Raw genomic sequence first — 19,579 nt, forward strand, 5'->3', positions numbered from 1 at the left:
TCTTTCTGCTCCTCAAACAAAATAAACGTGGCACAATTTTGGAATCTTAGCTTTTGCTGGTATTAATTCCTCCTAATCATTTGGGTTTCAACTGGGAGAGGCCTTCTTTACCATCTTACTGAAAGAGATTCCCATCATGCTCTACCATTACTCTATTTCTTTAGCAATAAACAATCAATGAAATGCTTACAAATGTATTTTTTAGTATTTACTTTTGTTACCCTTTCCACTTGAACACAAACAACCAAACCAAGAAAACAAACCCAGTGCCATCTTGTCAATTCCAACTCATAGCAACCCTGTATGATATAACAGAACTGCTCCTCTGGGGTTCTGGGACTTTCCATCTTTACGGGATAGATAGCTGGTGGGCCCAAACCACTGACTTTGTGACTTGTAACTCAATGTGTTGCTCTACACCACCCGGGCTCCTTCAGCATAAACTAGAAGCAAAGACTATTTGTCTGATGTTCTGTCCTTTTACACCCGCCTTCTCTTTGCACTTTCTATCATTGGGAAAAGTATACTGGCATTCATTTTATATTTATTGTAAAAGCCAAACTATAAACAGTAGCCCAAACCAAAACCCAATCTTTGTTTCAATTAAATTCCAATTCACAGTGACCCTACAATTATGAAGGAAGTAGCTCAGTGTTTCTGAAACTATAAATTTTTATTGAAGCAAACAGCTCGTTTTTCGCCTCAGAAATGACTGGTGGGCTTGAACTGCAATCTTGCAGGTAGCAGTCCAATACTTAACCCACTGTGTCAAAAGGCTCCTAAGAAACAGTGATAACTTGTTTTTTTCTAGAAGAGAAGAAGTTGCTAGAGGGGCAAAGGGAAGAGTATCTGATACTGACAAACTGTAAAAGGTCAAAGAGCTGATCCTGTTCTGAAAGACGATCCAAAACCGTTATAAGAATGGCTATTTGCTTATGGAAACCGTATCTATATCAAGCTAGAGCCAAAAGCAACAACATGCAGATTTTTGCCAACAACAGAACAAATCTCCATAGCATTTGGGTTAAGTTTGAAAGTTTGTGTTTGGTAAGGTTTAGAGAAAAGTCAGAGGCAGTTTCATTAAGCCAGTCAAGACTTTAAACTTACTTTAATAAATTGTAGGCTCTTCGTTCTACTCTTTCCATTAAATGACTGGCTCATTTTTCTGATCTTTCTGTCCTATCTACCATCTGTTCTACCTAACACAAGGGCTTGAAAGAATTCATAGAAAAATGCAATTTAAGATAGTGGAGTTTTTCCATACACTATTCGAAAACCTTTCGTATGTTAATCTACCATGTGCTAAATTCCATCTCCACCCCACCACCACCCTTAATTCTATCTTTAGCTTTCTCTTTGGCTCTTTACGTCTTTAGAAGCAGGATGTGTTTGTGAAAAACAAGAGTTGTAGAAAAGTTTGAGGTCAAGAACAGAAAGTAATCACTAATGACAGTTCATATTTATACAGACTCTAAGGATTTTGCATGCATTAGCCTATCTGGTCCTCACAAACGTTATGAGGTATTTCTCCCATTTTACAGATGTGAAAAGTGAGGCATAGAAAAGTAAAAAAGCACCTGACCAATGCTCGCAGTAACCACTACGCCATCAAGGCTCCTATATGCCTGACAGTTCTAGCATATTTTGTTTCCCTCATGACAATCTTAAAATAATTCCATGTTCTGGTGTAATTGACTCACTGGAGTCAATTCCTTAAACCATTGTTAAGGTTTTGGGATCCAGAGCCCCAAATGTAGAACAATACTGTGTCTGTACCAGAGCCATCAAGTGATTTCTAAACCAATTACGAAGCGATCCCACTGCTCTAGAGGCTACAGCTTTCACCAAATTTAAATTGGAAAGAGGAAAGACTGCAAAGTGCTCAGCATATTCACATAACTCCTACATACCTCAGGAAACACAAAACAAATGGTTCAATGGGAAGTATTATTTTATGCAGCTTTACCTGTTTTTCAAGTATTGGTCATACAAATTCTCTAATAAAAAAACACATGTTTAGAACAGCAAACACTCCCATTCAATGTGAAAACCTAAAGGAATATTTCAGTTTTCAGTTTTATTAAAACACACCACTATCCATAAAACCAAACCAAACAGTGAAAAGGGTTTTCTAACCTTTCAAAGTCACCTTGCCTTGTAAATTTTGACAACCTATAGACAGCCCAGTTGTTAAGCTGTTTAGAGGTCATTCCTCTTCCATTATCTATCACTGCAACGGCAGGTTTTCCTTGCGCTTCATCAAAAAGCTATGAAACAAAATAAGTTTAAAAAGACAGGAAAAGTCAAACCAATATAAAAAATATAAAATGTTAGTATTAAAAAAAGGTAATTTAATGGGCTCCTTCATACATTGTTGATGGAAATGTAAATCACACAACTTTCTGAAAGCTACTTCAGCTATATGTCTCAAAGACCTTAAAATTCTATATGCCTATTAACTCAATCTCCATTTCTTGGAATATAACTAAAGGAAATAATCAGAAGTATGCGACCTGTTAATGTTATCCACCATCCCAGCATTACTTACAATGGCAAAAAATACAGGAAAAAAATCTGACTACAAAATTTTTATTATAGCCAATACACCATTCTACAACAATGCAATACAGTATTGCAGAATATTCGTGATTCAAGAATGTTTACAATGGACTCTTAAGGGAAAGTTGATTACAAATGAAACAGATGTGGTCACACATACATGTATACATATACAAAAGGGATTCAAAAAAGTTTGTGGAAAAATTCCATTATTTTTTATTCTATTTTTCTATTAACTTTTGGAAGCCCCTTCAAATGTATACAAAGGCACATGAAAAATGATACCAGTGGATAAATTAATATCAGATAATTATTTTTGTTTTTAGTTTATCTTTGCTAATTTTTCTTTAACAAACTTACTATTTATATCAAAAGGAAAAGTTAAATTGCTTTATATTGTTTTCTTACCAATTTGATCTGTATTCTTCTTATACCATTGTTACGAGAAGTAGCAGACAATGAATTGTCAATTAATTCAGCAAGAGCAAATGCTGGAAGAGATTGAAAAAATATAAACTTTTCCTTGCCAAATACTTCACATAAAAACTCAAAGTAAAAGAAACTCTGAAGTACCTTTAGTCATCACTTTTATTTTCCAAAGAGCTAGAATTAAAGCGTTATCTGGATCCTAATGCTACAATACACACCCGAAAGGCATCATCACCAATCACCACCAGCATAAAAAAGCAGTCACTACATAACATGAGTCAGCCAGCCATGATTCCTGGCTTCAGGAAATTTATAATCTAAAGACAGACATACAGACATAAGGAGACAAACAGAAGACCATAACCATAAAAACGAGAAGTAATCTGTGCTGTGAAATTATATCATACACAAGTCAAAATCAAGCACATTTAGAAGTGTAGTGCAAATAAGAAGCAATCAGAAAAGTATCTCTTATAAGTTAATTGAGGTAAAGAATTCTGTGGCTTACACAAAATTGTGAAATGGGAGCATGTGTCTGCTTTAACTGACATAGAGCTGCTCTTCATTCCTTACAAACAATGAACATGACATTCAGTTTTTCACTGGCTCTACACTATTAATTAATGTTCTCTTTTCTTCAAGGATACTATGTAAACTATAGCTTTTATTCCCTTTATTTAAAAGGACCACATGATAACTTTGATACTTTCACTGAATTAATCCAACTAAATCTGTAACTAAACCACAAAATAGCACTCTAGCCAACAACATATACTCACCATAGCACTGAAGCGTGGCTATATTTATAAGCTGGTTTATAATCGTTATAACACATTAGATACAGTAGCAAGTCAAACACTATTGCTACTGGTGTTCCAGTTCATACATGCATGGGTTTAGTTCAAACAAAACATGTCACTGTGATCACTGGTGTGGTAGTTACATAATCTCCTGTCAACCTGAGGGTATTAAGAGTTAAGGGGTGGAGTTCTAGCCTGTCAATCAGGTCACAGCCTGATGATGCCTCCTTGTGGACATGGACCTCTCCAGAGGATTTTGAGAACTTTCTCTTTCTGCCCGGCCGCTTCCTGTTGACAAGCCACATGGAGCCTCACTGATGGCAGCCAGAGTCCTGGAAACGCTTCCACCGCCATTGGACCCACAGGACTTTCCACCCACCAGCCTGTGATCTTCTAGCAGATGCTGCATGAATCTGAAGAGAATTTCATGGGCTGTTATGAACTATGGACTTGATCTGGACTGTGCTGGGGTGTTTCATTGATGTGTAATTACTTCTTGATAAAAATTTTCTCTTGCACATATTAAGTGTCAATAAATGTTTCTCTAGTCAACCAGACCAACACAAATGGATAGCTGCAGACAAAATACTTTTTGTGCCATGAAAAAAGATTACTTTGAGGTCAGGTTTAATATAAAGTTTTTAGCAATGCTCAACTGGTCATCTTTCCAAATCATTGAAAGTTTGCAGCAACTTTATAGGAATACTACTCCATATTTAAAAAAAATTTAAGTTGTTAGATAGCTCGTGTTGTTAAGAAAGGTTGGGAAGACCTCAAAGATTAGCCAGTAGAGGGAAGATCATCTATTTCTATGAATGAAAAACCTGACTGATATTCAGAAACTGGTGAAAGACCTAGAATTAAAATTGATGGGGCAGCTACTGAAAATGGGCACTAATAGAAAGTGCACACATAGGCCTCAGCAAGCTTTGGGCTCAATGGCTGTCAAAAAACACCGCACAAAGATCTTTTGTTCCCCTTAAACTTTTTACCAATAATTACATGAAAGTTTCTAGAGCAGATCTTAATTTTACATTCAACAATTTGCATACAATTTGTTTCCTCTCATTCACTGCAATCCCATCAATGTAATGTCACTTAATCTACTTCCTCTCGTTTCCCGATTCCACTCCTACTCCTATCCTAAGCTTTCTGAACTTTGTCCTTGGGTAAATGTTGCCCTTTGGATCTCAAATAGTTGATTATACTAAGGTGTGCATTCCTTACTAGTATCAATATTGTGTATTGTTTGGCTGAAATTTTAGGAATAGGGATGAGATTAGCCCCATACCTGAAAAATGACTATGGGATTTTAAGCAAGACTGAAGCAAATGAAAACAATTTTATGACACTAATTATAATCCAGGACATCTCAGTTTTAACACTATAAATCCAGATAGCAAGGTCCAATCAAAACAGTCGTTCCCAGGGTTATCTGCTAGACCAGTTCAATTCAAGGCAGAGAGGTCAGCTTATAAGATTATGCGACTAGTTTTTGAAATTTCAAAATTGTAATTTTTGATAAATTTTATCAAAGGACACAGGATTACCACAGGGGCTTATTTGGGAGAAGTGTTAAATAAACTGAAAACTGCATAGGTAAGATAAGTCAGGAAAGTTTTCCTGAGGAATATTTTTAGTCAGCAATGCATCTGCTCATTTTTCAAGGGTACCAAGCACTTTCCTCCAAGAATTTCATTGGGAAATCTTACCCCATTCACCCTATTGCCCTGATCTTGACTATTCAGACTTTTTTGTTCCCCCAAACTCAAAAGAACACTTAAAAGGAATATAATTTAAAAGTGTCTTCTTGACAAAGTGTAAATTGACAGCACAGATTTTTCTTGAGGAAGGATTCCAAAAATCACAACAATTCACTGCCATCAAGTTGATTCTGAATCACAGTGACTCAATAGGACAGAGTAGAACTGCCCCACTGGTTTCCAACATTGTAATCTTTTATGGGAGTGGAAAGCCCCATCTTTCTGTCATAGCAGCCTAATGTGTAACCCACTACACAGGTGGAAACATTGCCTTCAGAAGTACATAGGCCTAGATGGAAAATAGGTCAAGAAGCAAGAGCTTCACATTTTGAGTTTTGTTTAAAAAGGTTTCCATGGTTTTGTAGCAATGCTTTTTTTATTTATCCTTGTTTGTATGAGGATAGTACTCTAGAAAACAGAGAGGAAAGAATTAGAGGATGGTTTAAAGTTTGCCTCTAGAAGACTGGGTAAATGATAAAAGTGGGGTTTAGAAAGTTGTTAGAAAATTTTCATTATCTTTTCATTCCATTTTTCCATGATCCTTTGGAAGCTCCCTCATAAATCCCATCAGGGGAAATTTAGAGGGTATACAGAAAAATTCTACTTTAGATACTGTGCCTTATCAAACTCAATGAGGAGGGGGAGAAGTTATACATCGATCATTGCAATCAGTTTCCCCTTTCTCCCCCTTCTCCTCCCACCTTCCTCCTACCCTCCTAGATGGCCGCTTCCCTGTTAAATGGTTGCTTGTTTAATTTCAAACCTTTAAGACCTCAGATGCTATATCTTTTAATAGCTGGGCACCAGCAGCTTTCTTCACCACATTTGCTTATGCATCTTTTTTACTTTAGCGATCATGTCAGGAAGGTGATTATCACTGAATGCCAGGTTATTGGAACAAAGCGTTCTTGTGTTGAGAGAGGACTTGGGTAGAGGCCCAATGTCCGTCTGCTGCCTTGATACTTAACTTTTAAATATATGTATGCAGACCTATATCTGTATCGTTATATATTAATATATTTACATGTCTGTATTTATACCTCTATAATTGTCTTTTGCCTCCTAGTTCTTTCCTCTATTTCCTTTTACTTTCCTCCCCTTCCACTATCATGTTCAACCTTTGTTTGGCTCTCAGTAATTCCTCTCGACTACAATTTATAATAAATTCTAGAGTATGTTCATAAACAATAGGGGCTTTGGAAAAAAAAGAATCAACAGTAAGAACACATGGGAAAACACATGTGCAATTTAAAATGAGATGGCAAGGTAAGCGTAGGTGAAATGGTAACAGATAAATAGGCTTGAATGAGGTGAGGAAATGAGATAAGGGCTATGTAATGGAAAGCATTCCAGACATGGGGTCCTAAACTGTGGATGGTATGTTAGAGAAACAGCAAGGCAGCCAGTGTGGTGAGCACAGAGAAGAGCAGGAAAATGCAGTCAGGGAAGTACAAAGCAGGATTGCTAAGGCCTTTTAGGTAATCATAGACTTTAACAACATTACAGGCAGTCATGAGTGTTCTCAGAAGAATGGCATAATCGACTTATTAGTCACTACGCAAAGAAGAATAGGAACAAAGAGAGCGAGATCTGTTATGAAGCTGCTGTTTACTCCAGGTCAACATGATGGCAACTCAGATCAAATGCTAGTAAAAGAGGCTGTAAGAAATGATCATTACTATACAAATACTGAAGGTGATAATTTCCTGAGATACTGAAAGTGAGTTATTGAATGGGACAAAGAGTCTACTTGATTGTGATTTGAGCAACCGAAAAGATGAAATGGTGATCAACTAGGAAGGGGAAAACTATACATAGTACAGGGATTAGTAAAAGAGACCAGAGCAGATGAACAGACAAACTGGAGTTCACGAGAAGTTGGCACGATTTCCAATAGTTAAGTTATAACCATTTATCAGGGTCTCCCTTTGGGAGTTACTGTGATAAAGAAGTATTTAAAGCCATAAGGATACACGGGAATACCAAGGAAGAGGGAAGATAAAAGTACCAAGGACTAAGTTCTGAGACACTGTAATATTACAAACGGTGACAGAAGAGAGAAAGCAGACCGTGCAGGAGGAAGAAAACTAAGCGACTGTCTCTCAAAAGACAAGTGAAAAGGTCTATTAAGGAAGAAGATGTGATAAAGCATGTCAAATGGTAACACAGGTAAAATGGGAACTGAAAAATGATCAATGGAGTTAGTCACTTGAACCTTATAAAGATAACTTTATAAAAAATGTTTGAGGTAAACATTAGGTCACAGTGAATGGGACAGCTTGGGAGCAGGAGAAACACTGCAGACAGTGAACACAATTTTTCTAAGGAGTTTTGCAGTCAACAGGAGTAAAATAATTTAGGAGCCCATTGGGCTAAGTGATGTAAGATTTTTAAGATGGGTGAAATATAAGCTTGTTTGTACAAAGTGAACAATGTGGGAAGTAATAAATGTACTAAGAGTTCAACCTCTGAAATCACACTGCTAGGGTTCATATGCTATTTATTAGCAGTATGGCCATTAAGAAGTTACCAAAAACCTCTTTATCATCAATTTCTCCAGCAAAATAGTCAATAATAAGTCTGGTTAAGAATTAAGAGAGAGAACCCCTTGGGAGCAATACTGAGAGTAGTGATACCAGGAGGGTAGGGGGAAGGTAGGGGAGAAAAAGGCAACGGATCACAATGATCTACATATAACTCCCTCCCAGGGGAACGGACAACAGAAAAGTGGGTGAAGGGAGACATCGGTCAGTGTAAGACATGACAAAATAATAATAATTTATAAATTATCAAGGGTTCATGAGGGAGGGAGGATGGGAGAGGGAGGGAAAAAATGAAGAGCTGATACCAAGGGCTCAAGTAGAAAGAAAATGATGATGGCAACAAATGTACAAATGTGCTTGACACAATGGATGTATGTATATATTGTGATATGAGCCCCCAATTAAGTGATTTTTTTTAAAAAAGCATTAAGTGAGAACGCTTATCAAGTACTTGGCACAACATGCCAGGCCCTACAGCTCACAGCAGTATAAGTAATAACAGTAGTCACAATATGTAAAGAATGTGCACTGAGATTTAATCACAGGAATAGTCAGTTATTTGTAACAATAAAATCAATGAAAACAAACAATATGTACAACAGAAGACAATTATTCAAATAAACTATGCTACAAAGAATCAAAAGTAAACACATAACTACATACAACTAAAAAGCAATATATATTGACATAGAAAGAGGTTCATCTTATTTTTAAGCTAAAAAGCAGGAGAAACCAGTATGCACAGAAAGCAACCTTAGGGTGTGTGGGTAGGTGGGGAACAAACCCAATAGTATGAAAGGCCAGAAGTGCTAACACCAAAGTATCTGTGGTGGTTATAGCTGGGTGGTAACAAAATGAATGCTCTCTATTATCTTTTTATCACTGCTTTCTAATTTCTTACAAATTACGATGCAAATACAATATCCAAAAAAATTTCTACTAAAAAAAAATCTAAGCAGTATCAAACACATGGGTAAGATCCAGAAGGGGAAGGGAGGAAACCCCAGCTGATTTGTAAAGATTTAGGAAACAATCGAGGTGTTAGAGAGAAATTGACAAGTAGTAACTGTGAAAGAAAATAGGAGGATTACAACTACTTACCGTACATACTCATGTATAACCTGGGTTTTTCAGCTCATTTTTCATGCAGTTTTTGTGGTAAAATTAGGTGCCTCAGCGGATATTTGAGTCGGCTTATACTCGAGTATATACAGTACCTGTGCAGCTTCACTATATACCATGTCAGCCAGCAAGAATATCCACCAAGGCACCTAATTTTATCACAAAAACTGCATTAAAAATGTGCTGGACACCAGCCTACCCCGACACGAATGCTGAAGACAAAGCGGGTACATAAGCAAATGCGGGGAAGAAAGCTGATGGTGCCAAGCTTTCAAATTACACAGAATCTGGGGTCCCACATGCTGGAAGATAAACAAGGGGCCATCTAACTGAGAAACAACAAAGCCCACATGGAAGAAGCACACCAGCCTGTAAGATGACAAGGCGGCGAAGGGGTCAGGTATCAGGCATCAAAGACCAAAAAAAAAGTCCTAACATTGTGAATGAGGGGGAGTGCAGAGTGGGGACCCAGGGCCCATCTGGGGGAAATTGGACATCCCCTTGCAGAAGGGCTGCGGGGAGGAAAGGAGCAAATCAGAGTGCAGTGTAGTAACGATGAAATATGCAATTTTCCTCTAGTTCTTAAATGCTTCCTCCCCCCCACTACCATGATCCCAATTCTACCTTACATATCCGGCTGGACCAGAGGATGTACACTGGCACAGATAGGAACTGGAAATACAGTGAACCCAGGACAGATGAACCCCCCAGGACCAGTGGACAGAGTGGCGATAGCGGGAGGGTGAAGGGAAGGTGAGGGAGAAAGGGGGAACAGATGACAAGGTCTACATATGGCCTCCTCCCTGGGGGACGGACAGCAGAGAAATGGGTGAGGGAGACGTTGGATGGGGTAAGATATGATAAAATAATAATAATTTATAAATTATCAAGGATTCAGGGGGAGGGGGTGGCGGGGGAAAATGAGCTGACACCAAGGGCTCAAGTGGAAAGCAGGTGTTGTGAGAATGATGAAGTCAACATATGTACTCATGTGCTGGACACAAATGACGTATGTACGGATTGTGATGAGTTGTATGAGCCCCTAATAAAATGATTATTTAATTTAAAAAAATGTGCTAGAAAGTTTGGCTTATACTTGAGTATATACAGTAAATATATAAGGTAAAGTAAACATGTTCTCAATTTGGAAAAAGCTCATAGGGCTTCAGGAAGAATAAATGAGTGGAATAAACGGAGATGAAAAGACATGCAGGCATAAGACCCTTTATGAGTTGAACAAGAAACAATGCTAGTGAAGTTTAGCTGTAAAGAACAGTTACTTTTACTCTGAAAGTAACACTTATTTTTATTCTGAAAAGAAACACAATGATACCAAGACTGGGGTAAGAAAAATTCTAATAAGTGGACACAATGTTCTCATAAAGTAGAATTGGAGAATTTAGAAAAGCTAAGGAATGAGACAGGAGGTTAGGGGAAAGAAGAGTAAACATTTATCACAATATAATAATACGGATGGAATACTTACGCAAAGGATTTTGTCCTTCACTTGCATAATATTCATACATGCCACTTTTAACCAGCGTGTCATAGTGAGGTAGAAAGTCAATCCGCTCTTTTGTAGCCGAGAGTAGTAACTGATTGACTGACCGTAGCAAGTACAGAGTGACTCCATCTTTAACAGTTTCATCTGCAACCAAGAGGTAAATTTCTAAGTGCTAGGCTAGCATCAGAAGCTCACATACAATTTCGGAAATTGTACCTAAGAAATATCTTTAAAGACAGTAAAGGCAAATCCAGAACAATGAAGTTACCTACAAAATCTGTTGTGTTTTGCTAATGATATCATGGAACAGGCCCAAACATAATGCATTCATCTGAAACACTCAATTCTTAATAAATAAAACTATTACAACAAATCAGATGAGGATTAAGAATAGCGTGTATTAACATGAATGGAGAAGACTGGTTAAATTAAACAGAAATTAGGCATGAAAACCTAGCAGATCTTTGTAATAATCACCTTCTGCAAATGATATATAAATGATAAAATAGATAATATAACCAATATAATTTCCCCCATAATCTGACTTGAAATACATGAACTTTGAACAATATGCAGTTTCTTCCTCCAACTCAACAATCAAAAACCAAAATCATCAATAATTTAAACACAGATGTGTAATGATTACTACCCTACCATGTATTAGGACTAATTAAAATATGGGTGTGAACTTAATAACACTGTTTACTTACCAAAATTATCACAATTAATTTCTTTCCTACTTGTTGTTGTAATAACAAACTTCTCTTCTGGTGAAATGCCAAGTGTCTATCCAAAATAAGAGAAATAAAATCAATTGTCATGCAATGGAGATAGTCACTACTTATATTTACAAGACTATAAAATCATAAATAGTATATTATAATCTTACTCTATTATTCCTTTGAACAACTTATAGCATAAATCTATATGATCTTTTGTTTAATTTGGTTTTTCTGATACTACAGGGGGCTTCAGAAAGTTCCTGAAAAAAATCCCATTTATAATCTTAGGATAGGGGTAGGAGTGGAATCTGGAAACGAGAGGAAGTAGATTAAGTGACATTACATTGATGAGATTGCAGTGAATGAGAGGAAACAAATTGTATGCAAATTGTTAAATGCAAAATTAAGATCTGCTCTAGAAACTTTCATCTAATTATTGGTAAAAAGTTTAAGGGGAACAAAAGATCTTTGTGCGGTGTTTTTTGACAGCCATTGAGCCCAAAGCTTGCTGAGGCCTATGTGTGCACCCTAAATCCAAAAGAGGAAATGGTATCAGAGCTTAAATTGTGAACACCTGGTTTACAGAAGGTTGTTTGGAGAGTCCAAACATGAATTAAATCTCTGGTGAATCCCCTCCAATCATAGTTGAGGGATGTGAACAGCCTTGTTATTAGACAGGGCTATCTACAATCCATTGTAAAGTGGATTATGGCAGACATAGTTAGGTCAAAATGTCGTATCTTATCATTTGAACTCACCTTTGACGGATAATTTTACCACCAACATCATATTTTCCAACTACTGATCCTTTTTTGTTTCCAACTTTCCCATTCTAATCATTAGTAATTATAAATGTACCTGTGTTGCATATTTGATCAATTTCAGATTTTAAAAAGTAAAAATCTTCTATTTCTTCATCTTTTACAAGAATAATTGGTGTATAATGTTGAGTACCATATATGCTCGAGTATAAGCTGACCTGAATATCAGCCAAGGCACTTAATTTTACCACAAAACTGCATTTAAAATGTGCTGAAAAACTTGGCTTATACTCAAATATATACGGTAAGTCCTATGAAGTGGTCTTTCTTTCAGGATTGTCAGTATTATCCTACCACAGACAGCAGCAGACTTCAGGATAGACCTTAAAATATTCTTTATGACGATCAATGACAGAATTCCTCTTCACTATGTCATTCCCTGCGCAGTGCTGGTGGTAAAATTATCCATCAAAGGTGAGATCAAATGATAAGATACTACATTTCTTGCCATCTAGTCAGTCCAGACACATAGGAATCCTAGTACAACAAAGGAAACACTGTTTGAACCTGCACCATCCTCACAATTGTTATGGCGCAGCCACTCAAGCCACCTCAGTGAGGGTCGGTCTTCCTCTTTTCCACTGACTTTGTACTTGACCAAATATGATGTCCTTTTAAGAGATTGGTCTTCTCTGATAACACATCCAAAGAATATCCTCACTTCTAAAGAGTATTCCGGCAGTATTTCATCCAAGTTGTTTCTTCATCTGACAATTCGTGGATCTTCAGGTATACTTCTCCAGCACCGCAGTTCAAAAACATCGATTCTTCTCCAATCTTCCTTATTCATTTTCCAATTTTCTTTCTTTTTTTTTTTTTAATTAAACAAGTCTTTATTTTACACCAGAGGCGAAATGAACCTACATTGTTAAGGTGCAATGTGAGCCTTTTGGAAATGTCCCACCTGCAGCGGTCACTGTCGCTGTCCATGGCTCTGGGAGCAGTCATTCTTGCTCGTCCAGAAGAAGAGTCGGAGAGCGGTGAGGGGCACCCCTTCTGGAACTAGCCTGCCTGGGTTCGAATAGAGGCGCTGCCTGTGTGACCTTAGACAAGTGTGACTCAACCACTCTGGGTAAAATTGTTTCCCCATCCACGAAACGGGGTTGATAGCAACAGTACCTCCTATCTCAGTGCACTGGGTTCAGAAGCCCAACATGTTTATAACAATGTCTGGCGCGTGGTAAGCACTGGCGAAGTGTCAGCTGTTAGGGCTGTGGTGGGAGAGTGCCAAAGAGATCAGAGGCGTGCTACTCTGCGCAGGGCCATCTTGGACTACTTCTTTTCCCTAACCAGAGCTTTGGTAAGTTTGCGGAGAGGAGCAGTGGTGTGGCTCTTTGGCACTGTTGATCAGACATAAGCACCAGCAGCTTACCACCATCACCACCCCCACCCCTCCCACACACAGCCCTCCAGAGAGGGGAAGATGAGAGATTAGACTTCTTATCCACAGCCTTGGCAAGTCCGCAGGAACTATAGTGGGTCTCAGCTTTAGCCCCAACCTCACCCAAAACACCCGGGGTCTCTCCCCTCAGGGTTCTGCCTCATGCCACTTCCCTGCTCTCCACCCTCAACTGTCCTCCTTTTCCTACTTAACTCCTACCTGTCCTCAAGACGAGGGCCAGGACCAAGGAACAGCAAGAGACACTCCTGGGGAAGAAAACTGAAGGAGACCCTCACTTCTCGGGGCTTGGAACTCCCTTGGATGTCACTTCCTCCAAGAAGCCTACTCTGAACTCCACCCATCCCAGTCTCCCCAGACGCCCCTGAATGCTCTCCAGGGCGGCTTCCTGTTGACCCACCTGGCTGGGACCTTCATTACTATCATCATGCCATTATCATCATGCCTTTTCTCCCGGCAGAGCCTCCACTTGCTGAGCACATTGAAGGTGCCCAATGTTGCATGAATATTCTAGAGGAAACGCTGAGCCTGGCAAAAGTCAGGTCATACACTAATCAGCCAGGTAGGGTAAATCGGTCTAGATAAGAGAGGCGAAGAATGTCATTTTCCAATTTTCACAGGCATATGAGATTAAAAATGCCAATGTACATCTTGGTCCACAAAGTTATGGCATCTTTGCTCCTTAACACTTAAAAAAAGCTTATTCTGATATCCCTGCTCAGAGCAGCCAATGCACAGAGAAGACCATATGGCCGGCCCCACTACGAGACACGATATCCTTCACTAACCCATAGCCTTACAGGGGACAACAGTGGAGACACAGTATGGTAACTGCCCAATCTGACCCCACCACACTGAAGCAAATCACCAAGGGTGTGCAACAGAACAGCAAGGGGAACCAAGCAACGAAGTCCCAAGGGAATACCAAAAATAGACTTTGGGGCCAGTGGGGTGGCATCCCAATAGACTCCACTGGAAAACACTCCTAGAGGTCAACAAACAGGACCTTGAGCTATTTACAGGCTTTTCTCTTTTTTTTGGTCATTGGTTTTTCTTTTCTTTTGTTGCTTTGTTTTTGCTCCTTGTTTTTGTGCATGTTATTATCTCTGCACGTCTATCTAGATAAGATGGGCAGTTCTTTGGAACTGACACGGATGTGGACCTCTTCCAGTCAGCTGGCCAAGTATGCTGTCTCTACCAAATTCTTGGTAAAGAGTAATGTGTTTCTAATGTTGCATAACACATTACTCTTTACCAAGAATTTGGTAGATAAATTAAAATAATATATCAAATTGTATCAACTGGTGTTCCTTATAGAAATATAGATATTATCTGATCAGAGCATTCTATTTCAAAATAGATCTTGAAGCTTTTTTAATGAAAAATGTAATGCCAATGCTCTTTGTCAGTACCAGCCTAGTAAATCATGTAACTTGCCAATCCAAAATTGCTAGCACCATTTCATTTCAGCTCACTTTCTAAAACAGATTTTTTTGCATTTCATCAACATTTCATATAAATTAAATGTTTTGCTCATCTAAAAACTTTACCCCTCCAAAAATGAATGACAAGCTACAGAACTAGGAGAATATCTTCAGAAACCATACATCCAATAAAAATCTATTACCCCATATATTCTAAAACAAGAAAGAAACAAATAATCTAACAAAGAGACAAAGAACTTAAATAGATATTGCAACAAACAGGACATTCAAATGTCACTTGTGTTAGACAGGGTTCTCTAGAGAGATAAAACCAAATTTCTGATAATTTAATATATTTATTTATAAAGATAATTAAATATATAACGAGAAATGAACTGTTAAATCACATACAGATAAATATATAATACAAGAAATAAACAGTTAAATTATAAAGCACTACAAATGGCTCAATGCAACTCACATCCATGAGACAAAGTTGTGAGAGACTAATAGTCCTTCAAGTCTTGTCTGCTGCCAGATCTTCCTCTATTTATAGAGAGAGCTAAGCTATGTCAGCACAGCAGCCAGTCACAAGTCAGGTCACCAACTGCCAGTCCCCAGCTCCAGAGATGTCTTAAAGGGACCTCAACTTACAGCGACACAGTCCACAGGCTAGGCATCCCACAGGTAGTGTAGCCTTTAAATTGAGGCACAGGACAAGCAAGGCAGCCGCACAATGGTCCATGATCAAAGAGTGAGAGACAAGAAAGGCGAGACTCACCAAGCCATTTATCTCTCTGCCCTTCAGTGAATCCCACTTGTGTTTATCGGCCAGGCTGGCACAATAAACTATCTCATCACTCTATACAATGAAAAAGATCCTCCACATCATTAAGGATCAGATAACTGAAAAAAACAGAAAGGGAAAGTATTTCACTCCTACTAAGATGGCTAAAAGAAACAAAGCAAACCAGAAAAGAACAAATGGTAATAATGTGTGGAAACTGGAAACATGATCAAAGTGCAAAATGATACATCTTTGTGGAAAAGTGTAGCAATTCCTCAAAAAAAAATTAAAACCTATCCTACCAACCAACATCAACTCACTGCCATCCAGCCAATTCCAACCCTACAGGACAGACTAGAACTGTTCCCTAGGGTTCCTAAGGACACAGGAGAGGGGGAGGCAGGGAAAAGGAACAGGGGTGCCAACAAACACAAACCCAAGGGAACAAGTGATCAAAAATCGATGGCTTGAAACCAAAATGAAGGCCAAACATGATAGTGGGGCAAGAGGAAAGGACAAGGAAATAGAGGAAAGAACTAGGAGGCAAAGGACATTATAGAGGTATAAATATAGGCATGTACATATATAAATATATTTATATATAATAGGGAAATAGATTCATGTACATATATTTATATCTAAGTATTAAGGTAGCAGATGGACATTGGACTTGAGTACTCCCTCAACATAAGAACACTTTGTTCTAATAACCTGGCATTCCGTGATGCTCACCTTTCCTCAAATGTGGTGAAGAAAGCTGAAGGTACCTGGCTATCAAAAGATATAGAGTCTGGGGTGTTAAAGGCTTGAAGATAAACAAGCAGCCATCTAGATGAGAAGCAACAAAGTCCACATCAAAGAAGCACACCAGCTTGTGTGATTATGAGCTGTCGATGGGATCAGGTATCAGGCATCAAAGACCCAGAACAAAAAAATCATATCAATGTGAAAGGGGAGGGGGGGCAGAGCAAAGACCCAAAGCCCATCTGTAGACAGCTGGACACCCCCTTTCAGAAGGGTCACAAGGAAGAGACAAGCTAGTCAGGGTGTAGTATGGCAACGACCAAAAGCCCATCTGTAGACAGCTGGACACCCCCTTTCAGAAGGGTCACAAGGAAGAGACGAGCTAGTCAGGGTGTAGTATGGCAACAGTGAAACATATAACATTCTTCTAGTTCTTAATGCTTCCTCCCCAACACTATCATGACTCCAATTCTACCTTACAAATAAGTCTAGACCAGAGCATGTACACTGGGACAAATAAGAGCTGGAAACACAGGGAATCCAGGACAGATAAACCCTTCAGGACCAATAATGAGAGTAGTAATACCAGGAGGATAAAGGGAATGTGGGGGGAGAAAGGGAGAACTGATCACAATGATCTACATATAACCCCCTCCCAGGAGGATGGACAACAGAAAAGAGGGTGAGGGGAGACACTGGTCAGTTTAAGACATGAAAAAATTAAATTATCAAGAGTTCATGAGGGAGGGAGGGTGGGGAACAGAGGGGGAAAAAATGAGGAGCTGATACCAAGGGCTCAAGCAGAAAGAAAATGTTTTGAAAATGATGATGGTAACAAAGTAGGTGTGGATTGTGATAAGGGCAGTACAAGCCCCCAATAAAATGATTTTAAAAAGACATTATGCTGAGTGTTATATGCTGATCACAAAAAGACAAATATTGTAGTGACTTCACTTATAATGCACTGAGACTATCATTTATTCATAGCTACCAGAGAAAGAAGGAAAAGGGACTTATTGTTTAAGCAACATTGAGTTTAAAGTGATGAAAAGTCCACAGTGATTAAGAGCAAAAGGCTCGATAGCTGATTATTTCAGTTTACAGTTGTACCTGTAACAAGGTTGAATTAGCAATTGTTATGAGATTTATTTCCTCCTCCTCCTCCAACAACAACAAAAAGATCATATGCTGAAGACAACCAAATATCTCATGGGGTTGGGTCCTTGGTTTCAGAGAGTTGGGGTCATGGTTTCATGGGACATTTCAGTTCGTTGGTCTAGTATCTATTCTACCTCCTAGTTTGGTGCATAGTATTTGGGATCTTAAATGTTTGAAGTAGCCCATCTCTATGTGCTCTGAGCCATAGAGGAAGAAGTCAGGCAGGACTACGCGAAGTAAACTCCAAGTGTAGTTAATTGCCTCCAGGAACAAGACTCTGCTTGGAGACACAGCTGGGCACACTGACAACTGTTGAAAATTTTAGTCAAAGATTCTGTAAAGAAATCCTGATCAGAGGTGGGGAAATTCAGAACAGAATTCCAAATTCTCATAGCTTCCAGAATTTCTAGAGCCAGATGAACCCCTGGAACTATTGCCCCGAGATAATCTTTAAACCTCCAACCAAAAATATCTTCTGAAGTCTTCTTACTGAAGCCTAACTACAATTAAGCTTAATTAGTAAATAATCTCCACCTTGGACACTGTGTTCTTTTAAGAATGATCTACATGGAATCAATTTGACAGGAATGAAAGGTTACATAGGAAGCTTAGGAGCAAAAAAAAAAGGAAGCTTAGCGACTGGGGAATTTGTTAATTGGAATGGGAGCATGAGAATGGCTGCACAACTTGAAAAATGTAATCACTGTCACTCAGTTGTACAGGTAAAAATTGCTGGACTGGTGTAAGTTCTGCTGCATATGTTTTCAACAATAACAAAAATAAGCTTAAAAGAATTTGTAAACATTAAAAACAAAGAATTTTCTTTCGATGAAATGATTTACCTATAAAACTGAACAAAAAGAACAAGTGTATTTCTTTAAAATACATGGGAATGTGCTACATACAGGTACAACAATGAACTTGAGAGTTGATGCGTTTTTCTCTTTATTCATTTACCTATTCTAATTCGGATGTTTCTTAAGTACCAGGCTCAGTTTTAGCCACTGGAAATACACTTGCACGCACAATAACAACTTTTATTAAACGAATGTTAGTTTTCATTATTTCACCAACTGCACGGAAATATGTCTCTAGCCTACTTATACAGTGGGCATGATGGGTTTTCTTCAGTGTTCCACAGTAAACATGCTAACTCTTGCCTCACGGATTAGGGTTCACAAAACAAGCACAGCCTCTTCTGGGTCGCAAACTTGAGCAAGTGTTGTCACTCCGGAAGGACCCTGGCTCGGCACCTTGCCGACAACACAACCTAGTTCCATTACAGCAGCGTTTAATAAGACGAACACCCCGGTGCCAAGGATGCACAACTAAGCAGCACACCACCCACAACACAGGCTTCAAATATAACTGCTGGTTTCACAAGTCCGACTCGAGGCAGACACAAGTGGTTTGCCCACCGGAAGGTGAACTGCACAGCCCTGCTCTCAAAAGTGGGCCGCAAGACTTAAACGCGCAAGCACGGAGCGGAGCAGCTCCGCGCGGGTTGGGCGCGAGCCTGCCTGCCGCCGGTTCCGGGCCTGTGAGAAGCCCAGGTTCGGCTCGCGCCGGAGCCGGGCATCAGCACCAGCCCCGGCTGACAGGTTTATTGCCCTCAGTCAGCCCCCGGGGCTTCTCGTCACCCACCGGCCACCTCCCCGCGCGTCCCGCCGCCGCCCGCATCCTTACCTGACACACGCGCGCGCGGAAACCGGAGTAGTCCGCGCTTTCCCCGATCTGCAGCGCCCGCTCCCCGGGCTCCGACTCCTTCTCGCGCCGGTCAAACAAATACAAGGTCTTGCAGCCG

The 19,579-nt window shown here is 39.2% G+C and overlaps 1 protein-coding gene across 1 annotated transcript in view; it reads right to left on the minus strand.

Annotated features, from left to right (window-relative positions):
* SMCHD1 (structural maintenance of chromosomes flexible hinge domain containing 1) overlaps positions 1 to 19,579 on the minus strand; it is a 144,367-nt gene that overhangs the window by 123,409 nt on the left and 1,379 nt on the right. Inside the window, exons 3-7 of the mRNA XM_004703060.2 lie at positions 19,462 to 19,569; positions 11,431 to 11,506; positions 10,703 to 10,864; positions 2,968 to 3,050; positions 2,137 to 2,267 (exon numbers count right to left, since the gene is read on the minus strand). Of these exons, the coding sequence (XP_004703117.1) occupies positions 2,137 to 2,267; positions 2,968 to 3,050; positions 10,703 to 10,864; positions 11,431 to 11,506; positions 19,462 to 19,569 (560 nt within the window). The remainder of the gene's footprint in view (positions 1 to 2,136; positions 2,268 to 2,967; positions 3,051 to 10,702; positions 10,865 to 11,430; positions 11,507 to 19,461; positions 19,570 to 19,579) is intronic.

This window comes from Echinops telfairi, unplaced genomic scaffold (assembly GCF_000313985.2).
Source record: "Echinops telfairi isolate 266 unplaced genomic scaffold, ASM31398v2 ScPeMD7_7400;HRSCAF=8409, whole genome shotgun sequence".
NCBI classification, from domain to species: domain Eukaryota; kingdom Metazoa; phylum Chordata; class Mammalia; order Afrosoricida; family Tenrecidae; genus Echinops; species Echinops telfairi.